Below are 23,414 nucleotides of genomic sequence, written 5' to 3'. Positions count from 1 at the left end.
CCTGCCCTTACAGACAGCCGTTCGCTAGGACCAAGGTAAGCAAGGCCTCGTTGCTGGACGATACCTGGTTTCTACAGTCGTGAGCAATATGAAATGGAACACCGAAACTACTTTAAAGAGACGATAGTCGCTAAGCGCAGTTGCCAAGCACAAGACAGTTCATGACGCTGAATCTTCAATGGAAACGGCATATATCGCAAATATATACGCAGCATTCGTATACGCACATAGCCAGTAATCGCGGCTTAATCATTAACTCGGCGTTCCGGCAGGCATCTGAAGTTCATTCAGGGACGTCGCAAATGCACAAATACGGGCTCATTACAGGATGGGACGACACGAACGCGACAAACCAATTATTTGTTTAAAAAATTGGCTGATGCATAACTCTTCTAAACCTAAGAACCACGAGCTAAAACCATGGGAGTCGGGAGAATTTTGTCCCGGGGGAGAGGGGGTTAGGGTGCAAACCCGTGTGGCATCGCGGTGGAGGAGGGGGTGAGCGGGTGCCCCTTTAGCACCCCTCTGCCGACGCCCATGGTTAAAGGTACAGTCGGCCACAAGATAACACGGACTACGCAAGCGCGTAGCGATATTGCCGTCTGCTGTTGAGAGCATTGCTCTAACGATTGCGCGGCCAGAGATATGCTCTCGATAGGAAACGGCTCGCCACTGGACGTCGCAGACTGCAATATTGCCGCGCGCTCGCGTGGTCCGTATTATTTTGAGGCCGTCTGTACGTTCGGCCTTGTTTTACAAAGCCTACGCGCACAGTGTTTCATTACACTTAGCCTTCTTCTTCTCCTCCTTGTTGTTGTGGTCGTTGAAATACGGCGACGACTGTTATAGCCTCGATCTTGGCCCGCTTCCACGCTTGGTAAACTTTATAGCGTGCTAATATGGCCTCCCTTTGCTCCAGTCGCTGTCGTGCGAGCGAACAAGAACCTGCTTGTCTGCTAGCAGGTGCGAGCGTTCCCTGCGCTTCCTCCTCGCACTGGCGAGACGAGTCGACGAACGCAGCGTAGCGAAAGAAAGAGCGAAACGAACAAGGGTCGCGTTTCGATTATCGAACGTGTATAACTTGGTGATGCAGAACTATCGGTAAATTGACTACCGATAGCATCGATAGTTTTTTTTTTGTAACTATCGATAGTGTAAACGAACTATCGGTACTACTACTATCGACAACCTATAGATAGTGCAACCGGTAGTACCATCGGTAATATATTACTAGCGATATTACTGCCACCCGTGTTCATTGCTTTGTTTCGACGTATTCTGGTTTCATCCACAAACACTGTTAGCAACGTCTGACGCAGACCGCGCTGCAGTGTTTGAGAAGCTTCGCGATTGTTCGAGATCAAGGCTATTAAGATTACGCGCCGGAAGCGAATAGTCAGGTTTATTCGCGAGCTTACGCGAGCACCAGCGACAACGCTGCAAGGTTCGATGACTGATGTATGAGATCGATTATCAGATTATTCGACGGCCGGTGACTGTTCTCGCCGCTATCAGTGCGCAGCGTGTATCGCTTGTATTTTGAGGTTTGATTTTCTGGGCACAAGTTTGCACAAATAAAGAGCTCAGTATTTCCCAGTCTTGCTGTAGCATTCTTCACCGTCACAACCACGTGACAATACTATCGATAGTGGTGTATTTACAATTGTCGGGGTTTAACATCCCAAAACCACGATATGATTATAAGAGACGCCTTAGTGGAGGGCTCCGGAAATTTAGACCACCTGGGGTTCTTTAACGTGCACCTAAATCCAAGTACACGGGCCTCAAGTATTTTCGCCTCCATCGAAAATGCGACCGCCGCGGCCGGGATTCGATCCCGCGACCTTCGGGTCAGCAGTCGAGCACCATAACCACTATAGACCACCGTGGCGGGTAACACAGTGGTGTGAAAAATCATGGTGTTGCTGGCCGGCCATATTAACAAAATATTTGCGATAGCCTACTATCAGCTTCAATTAATTTATGAGCAATTTTTGGAGAGAGAAACAAATTATTTCCGCAGTGAGAATGCATGGTGAAATATGTCCATCAATAAATTTATATTCAAAAGCAAAGAGTTACACCTTACAATTAACAAACTTAGTTCTTGATACATTTTTATTTTTAAACTATAAAATGCGAAACAAATTTCAAGCCGCGCACTTACACCACATGTAACGGCTTCCTTTCCGCTACAGCTGAACAGTTTGACTTCATGATCATGTATCAGCATAGCACTCTCGTGAAGGACACCAGCATGTCAACTTTCTTGCCCTCCAGCCTGCTCCTCCGGCTCCACTATGTACCAGGCGCGGGGAACCAAGTTTATGTTGCAAAGAGCTCGCGCTGTTCATGTTATAATATCGATAGTACAATCGAATTTACTGTCGATAGCACTATCCATAGTATTATTTACCTTCGATAGTTCGACAGTGACTCAGCTATCGATAGTTTCGATAGTACCATCGATAGTTCTGCATCACTTGTGTAACTTCGCTAGCGACCGCTGTATAGACTCGCTCACAATTGCATCGACACAGCGAAATTTCTACCTCCAGAGGCTCGCGCTCCGGCGCCTCAATATCACTGCGACGCAATGAATGACCTTGGGAGACATGTAGTCTAGTAGAGGTAGATCGCTCTAATATAGTGATTACACGCCAAAGGCAGCATCTCTCCACAAGGCGAAAAAGTAGGCGTCTCCGCTTACGTCTTGCCGCAATATATATATATATATATATATATATATATATATATATATATATATATATATATATATATATGTATATATATATATATATATATATATTGTGATGACGAAGATTGACACCGGGGCTCTGGCGCGCGCGGACAGCTAGGAGATGGAGGCAGAGGAAGAAGAGGGCAGACAATAGAACAGCTTGGCCCAGGAACGGGTGTTGTCTGTGTCTCGTTCATTACAACGGCACAGCCAGTGTCGCCCACCAGAGAAACTTCTAGCAGACCACCAAACCATGATGAAGCGGGGTCGGGGCCGACCACCACGAAACAGCCAGTGTCGCCCACCGGACACACTCCTGGCGGATCTTCTGACCGAGTGGCCGCGTGGTCTGTTCCGACCAGCGCGATTCAGCCAGCCCCGTCCACCTGAAATGTTGTCGACATCTCCGCGCGCTTTGCAGTCATGGCCGAATGTGATGACGAAGATTGACACGGGGGCTCTGGCGCGCGCGGACAGCTAGGAGATGGAGGCAGAGGAAGAAGAGGGCAGACAATAGAACAGCTTGGCCCAGGAACGGGTGTTGTCTATGTCTCGTTCATTACAATATATATATATATATATATATATAATATATATATATATATATATATATATATATATATATATATCATATGTTAAAATGATTAGCGGCGTTAATAGACTCAGTGAACGCCCTCGAGCGCTATACTATGGGCCGCCCTCCCGCTCTTCTGCAGCACGATCCTGCCGTACCCCGCCGACGTCGCAGTCGTATCGTCGCCGAGTGCCCGCTAATAAACGTCTTTATAATTTGGTGGAGGGTGCTGGGCTTTCACAACAACTTCGGCCCTCATTCGATGCCCCTGGCTCTTCGATCCCGTACCCTGCCGCCTACGATGCCTCAAGACGCCTCCCAGCAAACGGCCCCGCCTACACCGACCTCCTGCCCAGGTGTGCCTCGTATCCGCGACCCTCCGGTCTTCACTGGCGCAGATGGCACCGACGTGGAGGACTGGCTCGCGATTTACGAGCGCGTGAGTGTCCCCAATAAATGGGACGAGGCAGGAAAGCTGACTAACCTCGTTTTCTACGTCGCGGGTGTGGCGGGCTTGTGGTACAACAACCACGCATCAGATTTTACAACGTGGTCCGACTTCAAGACCGCCATTATCAATGTGTTTGGCCGCCCTGCCGTTCGTAAGCTGCAGGCCGAACAGCGCTTACGTGAACGCGCTCAGCAGGCCGGTGAATCATTCACCAGTTACATTGAAGACGTCCTCGATTTCTGTAAGAAAGCCGACGCCACCATGTCCGAATCAGACAAGATCCGGCACATCATGAAAGGCATCGACGACGACGCCTTCACCATGCTGCTCGCCAAGAACCCCAGCACAGTGGCTGAGGTCATAACGCTCTGCCAAAGCTATGAGGAGCTGCGCCGGCAGCGATCGATGACCCGTCGCTCTCCATCACGCGACGCCGAGCTCGCTGGCTTGTCGACCATATCCGACCACTCCGCGTTGCTCGCAGAGATGAAGACATTCGTGCGCGAGGAAATCGCGCGCCAATTCTCTCTGCTGGACTTTGCTCGCCCGCAGTACGTCCAACAGCCGTCGACCACCCTTCTGCCTCCGCTCCGTCGAGCAATTGAGCAAGAAATCGCAGAGGTCATGCCCGAGTACCACCAGCACCATACGGCTCCTGCACCCTTGAGTTACGCCCAAGTGGTCGCAAGAACGCCCCCAGCAATCCCTACGGCTGCCCCACACATTTACGCCGAAGCCTCCGCTCGACCTCATTCTTTCGAAGCGGATGTTGCCGGTAACCTGCGCCGACGTCACGCACAGGCCACGACTGCAGCCCACCGTCCAGGTCCTATCAGTTGCCGCCCCGTCAAATCCCGTCCTGCACCATGGGCGGGCCCTGCCCAGCGAACCGATGGCGCACACCTGACAACCGCCCCATATGCTTCGCATGCGGTTACTGCCGGCCACGTGGCGCGGTATTGCAATCGCGTGCAGGCGCCTAGAGTCGCGTCGCCTGCCACCAGCCCGCGAACCGCCCATATTACGACCCACCTACGCCACTGTCGGCCGACGTCTCGCCCGCTCCATCTACCCGCCGTTCCCCGTCACCACGACGCCCGCTCGCTGTCACCGAGGCGGCCACGGCTGGTCCCACGAGACCAGGAAAACTAGTCGTCGCAGTCCACGAGCAAGGGCTGCGATGCTGTCGAACTGCGAAAGCCCTCAGCGAAGCCCATCGAACGTGATAGACGTGTTTGTGGACGGTGTTCGTGCATCTGCCCTTATCGACACTGGAGCCGCCGTATCCGTTATGGACGCAAAGCTCAGCCGAATACTGCGAAAAGTGACGACGCCACTTTCCGGGCTCTCCCTCCGTACAGCCAGCGCCCAAAGCATTCACCCTACAGCGGTATGCACAGCCCGCGTCATGATTAAGGACGCTATGTACGCCGTCGAATTGATCATAATTCCTGCATGCTCTCACGACGTCATCCTCGGATGGGATTTTCTCTCCCGCCACGACGCCGTAATTCATTGCGCACCCGCCGAAATAGAGCTCTCACCATTCTCTAATTTGACGCCGGCAGACAGTCCATCGGCTGCGAGCAAGATACTCGTCAAAGACGACATAAAAGTGCCTGCAAACTCGTCAACGGCGGTGTCAGTCTACTGCGCCAGCCTATCCGACACCGTTGCACTCCTCTCGCCATATGACCGTGTTTGCACGAGGAAAGGCTTGCTGGTGCCTTTCGCGACCGTTCAAGTCCCCCAGGGCAAGCACCTCTATTTATGAATCAACCCCTCCCCGTACAGTGTACGTTGGTGCGAGGGGAATGTCTGGGCAGCGTAGAACCCCTCGAAGACGCAAAAGTTTGGACGATGCCGATGATTCGCACGGCCGAGTTTCGAGCACGCTCAGTGCTGTTTCGACGTCTGGTTCATCACACGCTGACGTATTTGTTCCTCCATAGCTGACAACTTACGCAGGTCCAGCGTTCCCAGCTTTTGGACCTGTTGGAAGAATTCGCCCTTCTTTCGATGTCGCTCAAACTTCTCTCGGCCGCACGTCGGCCGTTACGCATGGCATCGACACTGGCGACCACCTGCCACTGCGGCAACGTCCATATCGCGTATCTCCTGCCGAACGCCGTGTAATCACCGAGCAAGTCGACGACATGCTTCGACGTGCTGTCATTCGAACCCTCTAACAGCCCTGGCGTCTCCTGTCGTTCTTGTTGCGAAGAAGGACGGTTCTGTGCGGTTCTGTGTGGACTACAGACGACTCAACAAGATCACTCGTAAGGACGTGTATCCACTGCCGCGAATAGACGACGCGATTGACAGCTTGCAAGGCGCCGAATTCTTTTCATCTCTCGATTTGCGCTCAGGGTACTGGCAAGTACCTATGGCTGATGACGCTCGACCGAAGACCGCCTTTGTCACGCCCGACGGCCTGTACGAATTTAACGTCATGCCGTTTGGGCTGTGTAATGCGCCCGCCACCTTTGAGCGCATGATGGATACCGTTCTGCGCAACCTGAAATGGCACACGTGCTTGTGCTACCTCGACGACGTCGTCGTGTTTGCTCCGGACTTCTCCACGCATCTTCAACGCCTACGGCATGTTTTGACGCGTTTGAGCGACGCCGGTCTGCAACTGAATCTAAAGAAGTGCCGGTTTGCAGCACGGCAGCTGACAATCCTCGGCTACGTCGTGTCCAAGGACGGAATTCTTCCTGATCCCGCCAAGCTTCGGGCCGTGACTGAGTTCCCCAAACCTACGTCCGTCAAAGAACTGCGCAGTTTCGTAGGACTGTGTTCCTACTTTCGGCGCTTCATTCGAAATTTCGCGACTATCATATCGCCACTGACGAAGCTTCTCGGAAGTAACGGGCCCCTCCATTCGTGGTCGTCGGAGTGCGACGACGCTTTCGCAAAGCTCCGTCGTTTGTTGACGTCGCCTCCCATACTACGCCACTACGACCCTGCGGCCCCTACAGAGGTACACACAGACGCTAGCGGTGTTGGCCTTGGCGCTGTCCTTGCGCAGCGCAAACCAGGGTTCCCTGAATATGTCGTGGCATATGCAAGTCGTACGCTTACTAAAGCCGAGACCAATTACACCGTCACCGAAAAGGAATGCCTGGCGATCATCTGGGCCCTTACGAAATTCCGACCTTACTCGTCGCCGAAGTGCCCGCTAATAAACGTCTTATAATTATATATAGATATAATATATATATATATATTGACCGAAGGGCGCAGACGATAGAAGATGCGACATGGTAGAAGCTGGCCTGTTCAAGCTACGTCCTGAATTTTCCCGACAACTCAAGGTTTTAGACATCCTCTTTGCGGACACTTTTCGTCACTTTTCGTGACGTGTCACTTTTTGCCTCTTTCCTCCTTGCCTTCTCTATCTTTTTGTCCTCTTCCCCCTCACCGTGCGTAGGGTAGCAAACCGGGTACAACCTGGTTAACCTCCCTGCCTTTCCTTTGCCTTTGTCGCTCTCTCTTTTCGTCATACGTGACGACGCAGTGACCTCGACTAAACTGACCCCAGTTCTAGTGAATTTATCGAGCTGTGTATGCAGTAAATCCTCGTTGTAACGAAGGTTTACAAAGCATACAGAAAACGTATGTACGTGCGCCACGCAGGATGCGGACCGCTGCGCTGCTCGTGGTGGTGTCCCTGTGCTGTTCGTACAGCCATGGTGTGCGCATCGACAAATCGACGGGCGCTTACGAGGACGTGGTTGTTGCCATCGACCCCTCCGTGAAGCCGGACGAGCGAATCATCGACAACATCAAGGTGTATATGCATACTGCTTAGACTGTCGTCGTCAATGGGTGTGTGGTCGCCGAGATTGTGACCCCGCAGTAATGTTGCAAATTGGCGTGAACTTTTACCGCTAAAGCACTGCAGCTTTGAGAACAAAAAACTCACAAGGTTCCTCGTGGATTCACCTATAGCTAAGACGATTCGAAGGCGAAAGTCATCATCTTTTTTCCATCTCAGTCTATGTACTAATCCTCTGCCGCCTCCCTCCGAAAACTTTCGGCACCTAACGTGCTTTTGCACTGCCTCCTTTTCTATGTTATCCATTATTCCCCCTTTCCCTCACCCCATGTGTAGGGTAGCCAACCGAGCCAAAGCTTGGTTAACCTCCCTGCCTTTCCTCTTGGCTTCTCTCTCTCTCTCCATGATTGTAGGCATTATAAGCTACCTGCACTTCACCTGGTTTTGTAGTGCCTCTGGAATAGGCCCGTCTTTGACCAAGCGACGATGGCATCGTTATGTGACGTCACGAGGATTATATGTGACGTCATGATGACAGCATGATGAGGCCACATTTTGGCAATCTGTGCCGTCACGGTGACGTTATCGCGGGATGATGATTTTCTTGCATCCCACACATCATGTTGACGCCGCCGCCGACAGTCAGTTTTCGCGTTTGATGGGGCATCTAAGGCTTTCCTCTTAAAGGGTTTGTAACACTTCCTCATTGCGTTTTTACAACCGAACTAACATCTATTTGCTTTGCCTTGCCTCTATAAATGTAGCCACAAAAAAGCGGCCTCAACAAACAGGGGGAGGGGGGCACTTATTAAGAAACGAGCAACTGCAGGGTATGGATGAGTCAGCAATACTCAGCGGCAGAGCATGACTCTCTAAGCCATCCACACCTATCGCCAGCCGTGCTGCACAATCGAGAAAACGCGCTTATATTGGCTGCCTTTATAGCTCTTTCTCTCTCAATCTCTATCTGTGGACGTTATTTGTATTCTTTTAACTGTATTCTGGTAATTACGATAGAAATGCGAAGAAATTGAAGTCCACGAAAGGACAACTTGCCGCCGGCTGGGACCGATCCTGCAACCCCCGGATAACGGCGGCGGTCGCCCTTCCGTCCACTTTATCGGGTATTTCTGTGAATATAAACCTAATAGTTCATAATATCTTCACAACATACCTTTTCCATTAGTTCATAACGTTTCTAATAGTTCATAACATAACTTCTCCCCATTGCTGGTTTATCGAAGGCCCTGTTCCGCTCTGCTTCGACGTTCCTACATCGGGCGACGCGAGGTCGGGTCCACTTCGGCAGCGTGACCATCGCCATACCGGACACGTGGCCTGCCAGACCAGGAGCGAAGAACATTACGGCCAACATGTTCCCGGTGGCTGACGTGAGGGTGGCCGCGCAGAACCCGCAGTACCGTGACACTCCGTACACACTGCAGCCACGCGGGTGCGGTGAGCGGGGGGAGTACGTCCACCTGACGCCTCGATTCCTGAGCGACATGAACGACTCCATTGCCGACGCTTACGGCAGTCCAGGTGAGACTCGCGCGTGGCGTCGGGTTTTGGTTAGCAAATCAGGGGCGTAAGCAGAATTTTTTTTCGGGGAGAGGGGTTTAATCACCATGTAGGTTCATGCGTGTGCTTGTATGTGTGGGTGTATATACTGTACTGGAAATAATGGGTAGTGGGGATCTGGCTTGGAAGGAGAGGACGACGACGAGATTATTCATTTTTTTCTAAGCTACCCGATTCTTGGCCAATCCCCCTGAGAGGGTGTGAGCCAGCTGTACAGGATCTACATCTACATCTACATAAAAGCTACGTTTCGGTGTTTTCCCGATTGTCATCTCTCGCTGCTCGGCTCTACCATCTGAGGGCTTGGTCACCCAGCACGCCTCGTGACATTTGGTGGAGCTGCGGGGTACTTCCAGACCTGGAACTCCGAAACCGGACGATCCCTCCCGTGCCAACCATGCCTGACGATGCTGGGCAGAGCAATATTCCCCAGGCGTCACCTGCAGTCGTCTGTTCAGGTACGCCACGCCAACGAGACCCTCCTATCTTCAGTGGAGCTGAAGATCAAGACGTGGACTATTGGTTGTCATTGTACGACAAAGTCAGCGTCTCTAATAAATGGAATGACGCGGATAAACTCAGCTTCGTCAGCTTCTACCTCTCTGGAGTCGCCAACGTTTGGTTCCACAACCACGATTCAGAGTTTCCCACCTGGACAGCATTCAAAGCTAGACTTCAAGAAGTATTCGGTCGCCCCGCCGTCCGCAAGCTTCGGGCTGAGCAACAGCTGCGCAGTCGTGCTCAACAAAAAGGTGAAAACTTCACCAGCTACATAGAAGATGTAGTTGACATTTGCCGGCGCATTAACCCGTCCATGACCGAAGACGAGAAGATAAGGAATATCCTGAAAGGCATAGAGGACGACGCCTTCCAAATGCTCTTGGCGAAAAACCCACAGACGGTCAACGAAGTGATTACTCTATGCCAGAGCTACGAAGAACTGCGCAAACAACGGCTTTCCACACGACGAGCTCTAATACCAGACGGCACGCTTTCGGCTTTAACAAACAGTTCATGTGCTGTTGCTTCCGACTCGTCGTTCCTCGACCAGGTCAAGCAATTTGTTCGGGAAGAAGTCGCGCGCCAGCTGTCTCTTCTGCCAGCCGCCCAAGCGTCTGAATCGCTCCTGACTCCCGAGATCCGTCACGTCATACACGAACAAGTCGCAGGCATCGTACCACTTGCTCATCAGCCGGCTCCAGTGACAGCTCCGCTTACGTACGCTGCAGCCGCCGCCAAGCCGAGGCCGCCGTCTGCGGCTGTGCAATACGCACCTATGCCCACCTTCTCTTCACCTTTACCCGCGACCGCAAACTATACGCCGACAAGAAACTACGGTCCACCACCGCGGCCCCTTCACCCGGCTCGGCAATACCTCGCTGAATCTGCGGCCCCTGTTTTCAATCCGTGGCGCACCCAAGACAACCGGCCCATCTGTTTCTCATGCGGATGTGCTGGCCATGTAGCACGATTCTGCCGCCGCCGTGCTTGGTATTCCGACTCTGCACGACCACAAAGCAATGGTCCGGACTACACTTACCGTTCGGCTCCTGCAGGTCCACACTTCGACGCCGCGCCTTCTTCCCGAGGCTACAGTACTTGTCGGTCTCCATCCCCTCGTCGACGTTCTCTGTCTCCCCTCATCCGCCGACCTGAAGCTGTCCACGAGGAAAACTGAATGACGCAGTTCCGGAGGCAAGAACTGCGATATCAGCGAACTGCGCAAGTCCTCATTTATTCCCGACCAATATAATTGTCGTTTTTGCCGAAGGTATTGCCGTTCATGCGCTTGTCGATACGGGAGCAGCGGTGTCAGTTATTTCTGACCAGCTTCGTCTTAAGCTCAGAAAAGTCACGACGCCGTTTTCTGCGATTTCGCTACGTACAGCAAGCGCCGAGCCGATTGACCCATTGGGAGCGTGCACCGTCCGGGTTTCTATAGACGATGCCTTGTACCACATCGAGTTTGTCGTTCTGCCTCGCTGCTCTCATGCCATGATTTTAGGCTGGAACTTCCTGTCATCTCATGATGCCGTTATCGATTGCGCCCGTGCTGAACTTTCGCTGTCTCCATTCGGCGGCAACATTTTCGAAGATTCCTCCGGCGCCTCTTCTCGAGTGTTAGTCGCCAGCGACACCGACGTTCCTCCTTTCTCTTCCACCCTTGTACCCGTATCCTGCGCTGCATTTTCGGACTCCACAGTTCTTTTCACACCGTCGAAGCTTGCTACTCGCCGTCATCCTTTCTTGTTCCCTTTTGCCCTTCTTACCGTTCGACAGGGTGTCAGCGCTCTTTATGTTGTGAACATGTTTTCTTGTCCTGCTACCTTGCACCACGCTGAGTGTCTCGGTCATGCTGACGAACTTGACCAAAGCTTTGTTTATACTGTGCCTGAAAACCCGGCTTCTGTCGAGGTTGACGCCGTCGGCGTTGACGCTACTCCTGCGGAGCCGTCTCGTGAAGTCACGTTTTCTCGGTGCATTGACCCCAACCTCACTACGAGTCAGCACGCCCAGATTGTGGCCCTCCTTAACCGCTTTCGGACATCATTCGACCTACAACAAGCTCGTTTAGGCCGCACTTCCACAGTTGTCCACCACATCGACACCGGAGACCATGCGCCATTGCGCCAACGGCCGTATCGTGTGTCAGCAACGGAGCGCCGCGTCATCGACGAGCACGTAGGCGACATGCTCAAACGCGGCGTCATACAACCTTCGAACAGTCCCTGGGCCTCTCCTGTAGTGCTGGTCAGGAAGAAGGATGGCACCATTCGGTTTTGTGTAGACTACCGTCGACTCAACAAGATAACCCGTAAGGATGTTTATCCTCTACCACGTATTGACGACGCGCTAGACTGCCTCCAAGGCTCCGAATTCTTCTCGTCCATCGACTTACGGTCCGGATACTGGCAGGTCCCGGTGGCTGAGACAGACCGCCCGAAGACTGCGTTCGTCACCCCTGACGGTTTATATGAGTTTACCGTCATGCCCTTCGGTCTGTGCAATGCGCCTGCAACGTTTGAAAGAATGATGGATAACATTCTACGCGGACTCAAGTGGCAGGTCTGCCTTTGTTATCTCGACGGTATTGTCATATTTTCACCGGACTTTCAATCCCATCTACTTCGACTTGAACGCGTCCTGACATGCATCGCCAACGCGGGCCTCCAGCTCAATTTGAAGAAGTGTCGCTTTGCAGCTCGCCAGCTAGTCATTCTCGGCCATGTCGTGTCAAAAGATGGGGTGCTCCCTGATCCGTCCAAACTTCAAGCTGTCGCTGAGTTCCCGCGGCCAAAGACCTTGAAAGAACTTCGCAGCTTCATCGGGTTAAGCTCGTACTTTCGCCGCTTCATCCGCAACTTCGCGACCATCATAGACCCTTTGACAAAGCTTCTTCGTGCGGACCACAACCTTTCAACCTGGTCACCAAGTTGCGAGGCCGCGTTTAATAAGCTGCGTCATCTCCTGACCTCTCCTCCGATCCTACGGCATTTCGACCCCAGCGCTCCGACAGAAGTACACACGGACGCCAGCGGTGTCGGCCTTGGCGCCGTTCTTGCCCAACGAAAGGCTGGCTTCGATGAGTATGTCGTTGCTTTCGCCAGTCGCGCACGCACGAAGGCTGAATCCAACTATTCTGTAACAGAAAAAGAATGCTTGGCTATAATTTGGGCCATAACTAAATTCCGACCTTATCTCTACGGCCGCCCATTTGACGTGATAACCGACCACCATTCCCTGTGCTGGCTTTCTTCTTTAAAGGAACCTTCCGGTCGTCTAGCTCGATGGGCGCTTCGACTCCAAGAGTACAACATTCGAGTACTCTACCGTTCCGGCCGAAAACACTCCGACGCAGATGCCTTGTCTCGCTCTCCTCTACATAGCGAGACTAATTCACCTAACGTGCCGTTATCGGCGTCGTCCATATCTGCAACGAACATGCCTTTGGAGCAGAAGAAGGATCCATGGATTGTTTCTCTGCTAAACTTCCTGCAACACCAATCGGCACCCCCCGTCAGCCGTGCATTACGTCGCCAAGCACACCACTTTTCCGTTCGCGATGGGCTGCTATACCACCGTAACTACCTCCAGGACGGTCGCAAATGGTTACTTGTGGTCCCTCGGCATCTCCGTTCGGATCTCTGTGCGGCGTTTCACGATGATCCACAGTGCGGGCATGCCGGGGTACTCAAAACTTACACACGCCTCCGCCTTCGTTATTATTGGCGCGGGATGTACAGATTCGTCCGTCATTATGTACTCTCATGCCTCGCGTGCCAACGCCGCAAGGATCCTTCTCGTCGTTCAGCTGCCCCGCTGCAACCTCTGCCTTGCCCAGGACGTGCATTTGATCGCGTAGGCGTCGATCTCTATGGCCCTCTACCAAGCACTTCAGACGGCAACCGCTGGGTTATAGTGGCCATCGACCATCTTACGCGTTATGCGGAAACTTCACCTTTGCCCAGCGCCTCTGCGCGTGATGTTGCCTCGTTTCTTCTGCGCCACATCATACTTCGCCATGGAGCCCCAAGAGAATTACTCACTGATAGAGGGCGTGTATTTCTATCCGACGTCATAGAAGCTCTTCTCAAAGAATGCCGTATCATTCACCGTACAACAACTGCGTATCACCCGCAGACTAATGGGATGGCTGAGCGCTTCAATCGCACTCTTGGTGACATGATGGCCATGTACGTCGCATCTGACCATAGCAATTGGGACCATGTTCTCCCATTTGTCACATATGCTTATAATACCGCCACGCAGGCCACCACAGGATTTTCCCCCTTCTTCCTGCTTTATGGGCACGAACCATCCTCCACCATGGATACAATTCTTCCGTATCGCCCTGATGCCTCGGAATCTACCACCCTGTCCCAGGCTGCTGCACACGCAGAAGAGTGCCGAAAGCTCTCCCGTATGTTGACGTCAGAGGACCAGCAGCGCCAGAAGCACCACCGTGATGCCGCCGTTGCGCCTGCATCCTATTCTCCTGGCTCGCTTGTGTGGCTTTGGGTGCCTGCCTCGACCCCTGGGTTGTCCCCGAAACTCATGTCAAACTACCAGGGTCCCTACCGTGTAGTGAACCAAAGATCTCCCGTGAACTACATCGTGGAGCCTCTTGAACCACCTTCGGATAAGCGTCGTCGCAACCGCGAAATTGTGCATGTAGAACGTTTAAAGCGTTACTATGATCCCCCTGTGCTATCGTACCCCTAGGTAGCCGGGACGGCTTCTTTTCCCCGGGGGAGATAACTGTACTGGAAATAATGGGTAGTGGGGATCTGGCTTGGAAGGAGAGGACGACGACGAGATTATTCATAAAAGCTTGGATAACATAAGGCCAATCGCCTTGACGTCAAATCTAGTGAAATTAATTGAGAGAATTATCCATACTCGAATCAATGATTTTATTGACGAGAGATCAATTCTAAGTCCCTGTCAAATCGGGTTCAGGGCTGGGTGTTCAATTTGGAATGCCCAGGTTGATTTAGAAAGTCGTATACACTTAGCACGACTACGTAATAAATATGCGGCTTTAGTTACTTTAGACATCGCTAAAGCATATGATACTGTAGAACATGGTATTTTATTGGATCGATTGGAATATCTAAATTTTCCGGCATATATAGCAGCGTGGATTCGGAAATTCCTTGTGGACAGAAAATTTTATTGTTTTAAAAGCGGTTTTTCATCGACTACCCATACACAAACGAGAGGAGTACCGCAAGGCTCAGTGCTTTCCCCGGTGCTATTTAATATACTAATGAGCACCATTCCACGACACGAGGAAATAACAACTTATGTGTATGCTGACGACATCGCGTTCTTTGCAACGGCAGATAATATCCAGACATTATATGAACGGATGCAGACTTACCTTAATACCCTGGAGATCTGGCTCGATCACAATCACTTTTTGCTTAATCCGAGTAAATGTGCCCTTCTTGTTTTTCCACTGCAATGCCCTGTGCACATCTCACTTAGTTACCATTATGAGGACATACCACAGGTGGAGTCTATTAAGTACCTTGGGGTAATTTATGATCAATCCCTTAACTGGCGACCCCACATCGAATATACAGCTGGAAAAGGTGCGCGTGCTGTTGGCATGTTGCGTAGGCTAAGCAACTACCGCACAGGTTTGAGAAGAGACACACTATTAATGATCTATCGCATGTACGTTCGCCCTATCTTGGAATTTGGCTGCGTACTATTCTCTGGTGCCCCAGCCTATAAGATACGGCCTTTAATGCTTTTGGAAAGGGAAGCGCTGCGCTTATGCCTGGGCCTTCCTAAAACTGTTTCTAACAACGTTCTGTATCTAGAATCGAGGGTTCCTTCTCTTTCGTGCCGGTTTCGCCTTCTGACTGTTCAGACATTCTTAAGAATTTACGAGTCACCACTACGACAATCAGAAACAGCTTTTATTTCCAATCCGGAATTATTTTTTGGGGCTAGATGGCCGCGATTTCACACACCCCAAATTATATTTGCACAACGTTTACTGGACCCTTTGAACGTACATATCTGCGATATAACCCCGCCTCGTGATAATTCGTACCCTGTGGATATCCAATTTGATGATATTTTTCCTAATAATGCAAAACTACTCCCCCATCATACTTTAGACGGTTTATTACAAGAACATCTGCAGAGCATTAGCACTAACATTATTATTGCTACAGATGCATCACAGTGCGACGAAAAGTCAGGTGTTGGTATATTTAGCCCGAATTTGGACTGGTCTTATTCCCTTCGACTCCCCGACTTCATACCCGTTTTTGAGGCTGAATTTCTGGCAGTAGTGCTCGCATTGCGCAAGTTAAACTCGACAATTACATCTGCCGTTATAATCACAGATTCCCTATCCCCCTGTGCTGCACTTTCTGCTGGGGTTGACTCCCACGTAATAAAGGCGTTTCGTGCACTGGTACCCGTGCATTTGAGAAACGTTCGCTTAGTTTGGGTTCCTGGACATAAAGGGTTGCTCCTAAATGAAATTGCCGATTCCTTAGCGAAGTCGTCGATTAATGGACCGATTTTACCTTCTTTTCCAACATCCGCTTATGTGACGGCTGCGCGATTTCGCAGGCGTAGCATTATGGAAGTTTTTGCAGACACAGCACTCACAAGTTCCACAGAATATCGGCACTTATTATATCCCTGGCGGAGGTCATTTTGTCAAACCCGTAAACTGGAAGTGTCAATTACGAGGCTACGATGTCGTGTACCGAGGCTAAATTTCTACCGACACAGGTCTGCTCAGGCACCTTCTCCACTGTGCGCTTTCTGTGGTGAGCTGGAAACAATTGATCATTTCTTTCTGACCTGCAGGCGATATACTACAGCACGAAAAACCCATTTGGAAAGATCTTTACGTGCTATAGGATTGAATTTATCTGTGCCGGTGCTTTTGTCTTTTGGAGCCTCTATTTCTGGGTTCTCCAGTGCGAAGGTTTGCGTGGCTGTGAGGGATTACCTCAGTGAAACCAATCGGTTAACTAGCTAATCTATATTACTATTCTTCTGTGTCAACACATGTATATATTTTAAAAATTCGGGCATTGATTTATTTTATTTCATTATTGTTATTTCTTTATTTATTTTTCATATTTGATCAAGTGTCAAAATTTCCTATCAAATTTATAATTTTTCTATTCTGTAACCTCCCCTCTAAAGAATTATAACATTTATAAAACCACTCAAGTCTTGGCCAATCCCCCACAGTGGGTGTGAGCCAAAGTTGCAGGTGAACAAGAACAAGAACAAGAACTACGTTTCGGTGTTTTCCCGATTGTCATCTCTCGCTGCTCGGCTCTACCATCTGAGGGCTTGGTCACCCAGCACGCCTCGTGACAATACTATAAACATCTGATATCACTGTTTGGCGTGTCTGTAGAAGGGCTTATTTCCAACAATTTTTTCTGTTCGCAGCCTACTTGCTGGTGCACGAGTGGGCTCACTTCCGGTACGGAGTGTTTGACGAGTACGGAGACCCTGATAGCTTCCTGTACCCGAGCCTCTACTGCGAGTTCGGCATGGTGAGACACTCAGATGCGCACACATCGGTGGTCCACATAGCCAGACAGCAGTGCATGCCACGAAGACGTGTATTCTGGTAAACTTTCAGCACAAGCCAGGCACTTCAGGGACATTAGTCTTTTATTTTAAGCGCGCATTGTTCTGCCGTTGAGTGCCGAGCCAAGGTTGCTGGATCGATTCCCGCCACACAGCGCTGCGTTCTGACGTGGAAGGAGCAATATAAAATTCTGGAGGTGACCCTATTCCTTGACACAGTTGTCATGTAGTGACACCCGTGGTAGTGACGTACGTCGGCTTTCGTGCGCCCTGGTGTATTCCTTTGGTTAGCTTTGTGTTTCGACGCGCTGCCGAAGCGGATCTCAGAGGCCACGCAGAACGAAGCGCGTGTTTGAGATCTGCTCCGCCAGGTGAAGCAACGATCCCAGCTGCTCTAGAGTTACTGTATATGGCTCCTTTAGGAGCTCCTAAAGGAGCCATATACGGTCACTCTAAGCGTGACTCGGGCGCCTCGATGCCAGCGTTCCTTCGCATGTGGTGGTGACAGCGTCCACTGCTTTGACCCAATATGGCGGCGGCGCGGCCAATGGGTGTCGCCACTAGAGTGTGCTATTCTAGTACACTCTAGTCACCGCCCTGTGCGAATGAACGCTAGCATCGCGGCGCCATAAGCTGCTCACAATCTTTCCCGTTCCCCCTCCCACTTGGTAAAGTTTATTCCCCCCTTTCGATGAACTCGACCTATTAGGTTTTATTAATCATCTTGACAGTTAATTGGTCCTTATCTTGAGTTACGTAATGCTCCGATATCATATGTATCCGAATAACCCTTCAACTTTACCCAGAACAATCGACTTTAATTCTTTAGAATACTTTTTATGAATATTCGGAAAACCTAAATTAATTGCTCGATCGGATATGCTTGGAAGAGGAACGACAGTGCCACTCAGTACTTGTGTCAATAATAACGTCACCGTACCGAGTGTTGGACGCCCGACTGGTGGCCAGACGTAATGACCTGTCATCTGCTATGCGTTAACACGGTGTAGCCACGTGCCAGCCAGCGTGGTTGAGAGTGAAGCTTTTGTCAGCTGCGCAAGCGACCTGGAATAATAACTGTATTTCCTATGTCGTGGACAGATTCGAGCGACTTCATGCTCCGAACACCACAAGTTCACGGCCTACACCGACTCGGGGCAACCATGCCGCATCTACAAGGGCTGCCGAGTCTCTTCCAAGTGCAAAACGCGCTTCGAGCAGCGCCGCGAGAATCCACTGACGTCATCAATCATGTTCATGCCGTACGTCAAAGGCGTAAGTGCACAGTGATTTGAATGGGCTACATATAAAAACAATTCACCTGACTTTAGCGGTTTCTCTAGCGTTAACTCATATACCATAAGTTCCCGAGCAAGCATCTCCCCCCCTCCCCCTTTACGGTGAAAGATAATCGGACAAGTTTTGGAGGGGGGGGGGGAGGCTTGCTCGGTCGCGGACCAAAATTCAATATGGCGGCGAAAGAGCCTCTAAGAAGAGTGAACACCTGTGCTTCTAATGAAATGCTTTATTGAATACGCTTGCATTTACTGTTCTTATTGAACCGAAGAGAATTGTCACGTGAAATTTCATGTATTATTACAACGAGGGAAAGACGCTCCTCAAATGTTCCGACAATTTGTGACACCTGCAGAATGCAACCCCGAGGCACCACGCTGTAAAAGTACTAATAAGTCGACCGCATATCTAAAGACTCTCAGAACTTTGATTCCTGGGAACAACTGCTGCAGGATTCTGTAGCGAAAAATGGTGGCTAGACGGTCGATGGCGCATATTTAAGATCTCCCGAAATGGGAAGAGGGCGCTTGCTTAGGATTTTACGGTGCTCAGACAGCACACTCGCTCCTATCAGCTTCGCTTAGAGGACACCGCCGGCTTCTCAATACTGATTGATTGATTGATTGATTGATTGATTGATTGATTGATTGATTGATTGATTGATTGATTGATTGATTGATTATATGCTGTATGGTTCAATGTACTACGGGGAAGTGCAGGGGGGGGGGGCACAGAATTTGGTAGTAATAGAAAAAGAAACTAAAGAGACTTAATTAGCTTTATGAAGATGGGTTAAACGGGAATTTTAAGAATATATTTTCATTTTCTGTTTTCCATAAACGTAAAGTAATTATCGATAAGTTAAGCAAAACATGGATTCTAAAGTATGCCTTATATGCACTTTGTTTGCGTATTGTGCTTTGTGTTGACCTTGTGTATTCTATGAACTATGACTCGCCACTTACCAGTAGTGACAGAGTACCAAACTACGCGTTTTCTTCACTTCGTCACATGGGCCGTGACGCTCGCCCTACTTTCCGTATGAATAACGATTTCACATGCATTTCGTCTCTCACGTTGGCGTCGCAGGTGACGGACTTTTGCGACGGCGCTAGCAAGACTCACAATGCCTTCGCGCCCACCAAGCACAACCACATGTGCAACCGCAAGTCTACCTGGGAGGTTATCAGCGCCAACGAAGACTTCCAGGGGTGAGTAAAGTCTAATCCACACCTGCGACTAGAACCGGTCGCGCGACCATTTGTGGCTGGCGACAAAACAGCGACTTTATACGCGACCAACGTTCTCACCAGAATGCGACATATACCCGTCCTCATACCCAGCGAAATAAGCTGACCTACTGTTCCTGCGCATCTGATTGGTTGAGAGGTTTGCGACTGCAGTCGCGCGACTGAAACATCGAGCAGCCAAAGCAGTCACTTTGCGACGAAAGCGTCTTTTACGACCGTTTGCGACTAACTTGGTCGTGCGACCTGTGCTAGGCGCAGGTGTGAACGATGCTTTATTCTTAACCTATCTAACGGTCCTTGCGCCAAGTTGAGCATTCTTGACGGCAGAACAATGACGATTCAAACTCTAGTCGGGCACAACTTTAAAAGTCTGCGGCATTTCCTTTTCGAAGGCGTATTCACAGAAGCCTGCACCAATGGGCGCGCACTCCAGACTGACGTCATGAACCGGGCGGTCGGAGAGCCCGCCTTCGGAGAGCAGTGCCGAGTGCATGAGCGAGATTACTTCTTTAGTCACGCAGGGGATCGGCCGCCGTGCTTCGGTCATCTGTGCGGGACCTCTCCGGACTTAAACTGTATCCGCGAGGGAAAAGTGTGGAGGTGGGGAGGGTGCTAGTGCGCGAAATTCATTTCTGGGCTCTTACTCTTTCTCTCCCTTTTCTCTCGCGTTTTTCATTGCGAGCCCCTGGCTCGATATACGTACTTTCGTGAGGTGACAGCAATATTATTCCACACGGACCTATCTTTTTTCTTCTACGCCTGGGAACAGTTAGGTCGCTTATATTTATCTGCCCCGCTTTACCTTCGTGGACTTCTCAGTGACGTCTTTTGCGCAGCTTGACTGCGGGTGACCCCGGAAAGGTCGTGGAGGTGAAGTTCACGGAAGTGCAGAAACGAGAAGGCATCCTGGGCAGTGTCATCTTTGCTTTGGACGTATCAGGAAGTATGTCGGTAAGTGCGCGGAAAGCTTAGTTTGGAGCTTCGGCACCACCTCGGCCCCATGGCAAAACCGCGCTTGTGCGATGTGCCACACAAAAGCGCTGTTGGTGTTTTGGGGGACTACTCGCCTTAACGGAACCTTATGAATGACTCTTTGGCGTATATATGTGCGTTTTTGAGTGTACAGTCCAGGGGCGTAGCCAGATATTTTTTTCGGGAGGGGGGTGGGAGGGGGGGTTCAGCCATACTTTAGTATGTTCTTGTGTGCGTTTGTATGTGCGCGTGTATATATGCGCAAGCAAAACTGAAAAATTATTGGGGGGAGGGGGGGGTTGAATCCCCCCAACCCCCCGCTTGGCCACTCCCCTGGTACAGTCGTCAGCAAGCTTAGCTCGAATGCTCCGCAGCGTGTCCTGAAGCGGTTTGATCGACGCCAGCGCCGCGTAGCTATGGGTTCTGTTGCCGAGATGTTACCAATGCATGCCGACATATTAGCCAAGCATACCGAGATATTATCTCGGCAGCAGCGCCCAGCGCTTCGCAGCAGGCATCAGTCAAACCAGTCCAGGCCACGCTGCGGAGCGTTCGAGTTCAGCTTGCTCACGACTGTACAGTATCAACGGAAAAAGATTGGCAAAAGTGACCGGTTGCCAGAGCGGCAAGACTGCGACACGCGGCGCTGCGTTTTTCCCGAGCGCGCCGATAGCGAGAGTGCCAAGCACATTCCATTTTGCAAAGAAGGGGGGGGGGGGCGGCGAAAAACACTCCAACAAGCAGATTTTTGCTAGGCAACTGCGATACAGATACGGTTGCTCGCAACTTCAGGGAAAAAAGAAAACGCCAGGCCTGCGCTGAAACCGCAGCACAGTCACAGCGAAAGCTGGAAGAGCGGCGTTTCTAGAGCCCGTTAAGCTCTCCTGGGGCTACAATACAAGTACATTAGAAAGGTACCCACTACGCCATTAATCACAATTTTTGTGAAGTTGGGAAGCACCTAGTAAGCCATTATTCGTCATTCTGCGGAGAAGCGAGGCACCAGCTACACGTCTCTAAGGCATTATGTGCACTTCGTTGACGCGACGACTGATGACGATGAAGAATTATGGCTCAGCCCTTTGTAATGGGTTGGAATCTTTAAACGGCCTACCAGTTATGTAATTTGCATTGGGTGACGCCCGGTCGCTATTTCCCTCTCCCGTCATGCTGTTAACATACGTTGACGTGGGAGAGAGACGGTGGGGGGGGGGGGGGGGGGGAGGCGAAGAACTTTAGTGAGACCCCGAGGAAATGGATGGCGCTTATGGGCTTCCTTGGCAACCAATACAAGTGCACTTGCGAGGAACCCACTACGCTATAAATCATTGTAATTTTACTGAGACCCCGAGGAAGTGGATCATGCGCTTATGGGCTTCCTTGGCAACCAATACAAGTGCACTTGCGAGGAACCCACTACGCTATAAACTACGCTACGCTATCTCCTATCTATCACGCTATCACTGTAATTTTTGAGAAGTATAGGGCAGCAGGCACTGTGCCATTTTTCGTCATTCTACGGAGAGCGTTGGCACCTGCTCAACGCATTAAGGCATTATGCGCACTTTGTTGATGCTGTGCCTGATGACGATGAAGAATTATGGCAGAGCCCTTTGTAATGGGTTGGAAGCATTCAACAACCTACTCGTTGCGCAATTCGCATTGTGTGACGTCTGGTTACAGAATTCGCGTTGTGCGACGCTTGATGCTTATTTTACTCTTCTACCACGCAATATTGCATATGCTAATGTGGTTCCTTCCCGACATGAAGCCTGTATAGGACCTTTTTGGAAAGCAGTTTCAAGCACCGGCATGGCTCAGAGGTTGAATACTGGGCTCCCACGCAGAGGGCCCAGGTTCGAACCTCGTTCCATCCTGGAATTTTTTTCTTATTTCGTTTTTTTTCTTATTTCGAGCGATACTGGTTACGGACACCGGCGGCGGCAGCGGCGGCGGCGGCGGCGGCGGACAACTACGGCGCCAAAAACGGCCGGTGAAATGATCTCATAACAGCTTTCGCTGTAAAAAACAAAATGGATATCGTGCGCATAGCCACATATGGCGACAGGCAATGAACAAGCGTTTCTGTAAGCGTTTCTGTCTGCGTTTGTAAGCGTTTCTGTCTGTCTGTCTGTCTGTCTGTCTGGTATTCACGAGCGAGCGTGAGACAGATAGATAGATAGATAGATAGATAGATAGATAGATAGATAGATAGATAGATAGATAGATAGATAGATAGATAGATAGATAGATAGATAGATAGATAGATAGATAGATTTACTGAAGAACGCCACTTTGACTTCTCCGTTTCCTTCTTTTCAGGTTGAAAATCGCATTCAAAATCTCATTGCAGCGATGAGCCAATTCGTCGAGGCAGTTGTACCGGACGGTCTGGAAGTTGGCGTAATTCTGTTCTCCGAAAGCGCCTCTACAGTGTTTCCGCTGACCGTGATGGAGGAGCCTGCGCGAAGAAGACTCCTTGAGATTGTGAAGAACCTCGATATCGCTGGAACGACGTGCATCGGATGCGCTCTTAAGTTGGCACTCAAGGTGAAAGCCAAAGTTTTCGCGCCCTGTAGCCTGCATATAATCAGATCTAAATCGAGTCGAACGTGCGTAGAAATCGAATATAAGGAATTACCGGATATCATGAAGTCATTGAAAAGTTGTCTCGTGGCTATATA

The 23,414-nt window shown here is 50.5% G+C and overlaps 1 protein-coding gene across 1 annotated transcript; it reads left to right on the top strand.

The window, feature by feature from the left end:
* The first annotated feature begins 7,405 nt into the window (after nucleotides 1–7,405).
* Nucleotides 7,406–23,057, top strand: LOC125760155 (calcium-activated chloride channel regulator 4A-like). The gene is made up of 7 exons (XM_049419891.1): nucleotides 7,406–7,558; nucleotides 8,791–9,088; nucleotides 17,069–17,175; nucleotides 18,314–18,487; nucleotides 19,598–19,719; nucleotides 20,595–20,701; nucleotides 23,053–23,057. Exons 1-7 carry the CDS (start codon nucleotides 7,406–7,408, stop codon nucleotides 23,055–23,057), a joined length of 966 nt encoding a protein of 321 aa, XP_049275848.1.
* Nucleotides 23,058–23,414: the final 357 nt, after the last annotated feature.

Source organism: Rhipicephalus sanguineus, chromosome 10 (genome assembly GCF_013339695.2).
Source record: "Rhipicephalus sanguineus isolate Rsan-2018 chromosome 10, BIME_Rsan_1.4, whole genome shotgun sequence".
NCBI lineage: Eukaryota > Metazoa > Arthropoda > Arachnida > Ixodida > Ixodidae > Rhipicephalus > Rhipicephalus sanguineus.
Note: the sequence above shows the minus strand (reverse complement) of the source record. Positions and strands in the feature narration are given on the sequence as shown.

Coding starts and splice junctions, on each gene's coding strand:
- LOC125760155 (XM_049419891.1), top strand. CDS start 7,406: ATGCGGACCGCTGCGCTGCTCGTGGTGGTGTCCCTGTGCTGTTCGTAC. Junction 9,089..17,068: donor CGACGCTTACGGCAGTCCAG/GTGAGACTCGCG, acceptor TTCTGTTCGCAG/CCTACTTGCTGGTGCACGAG. Junction 17,176..18,313: donor TCTACTGCGAGTTCGGCATG/GTGAGACACTCA, acceptor TGTCGTGGACAG/ATTCGAGCGACTTCATGCTC.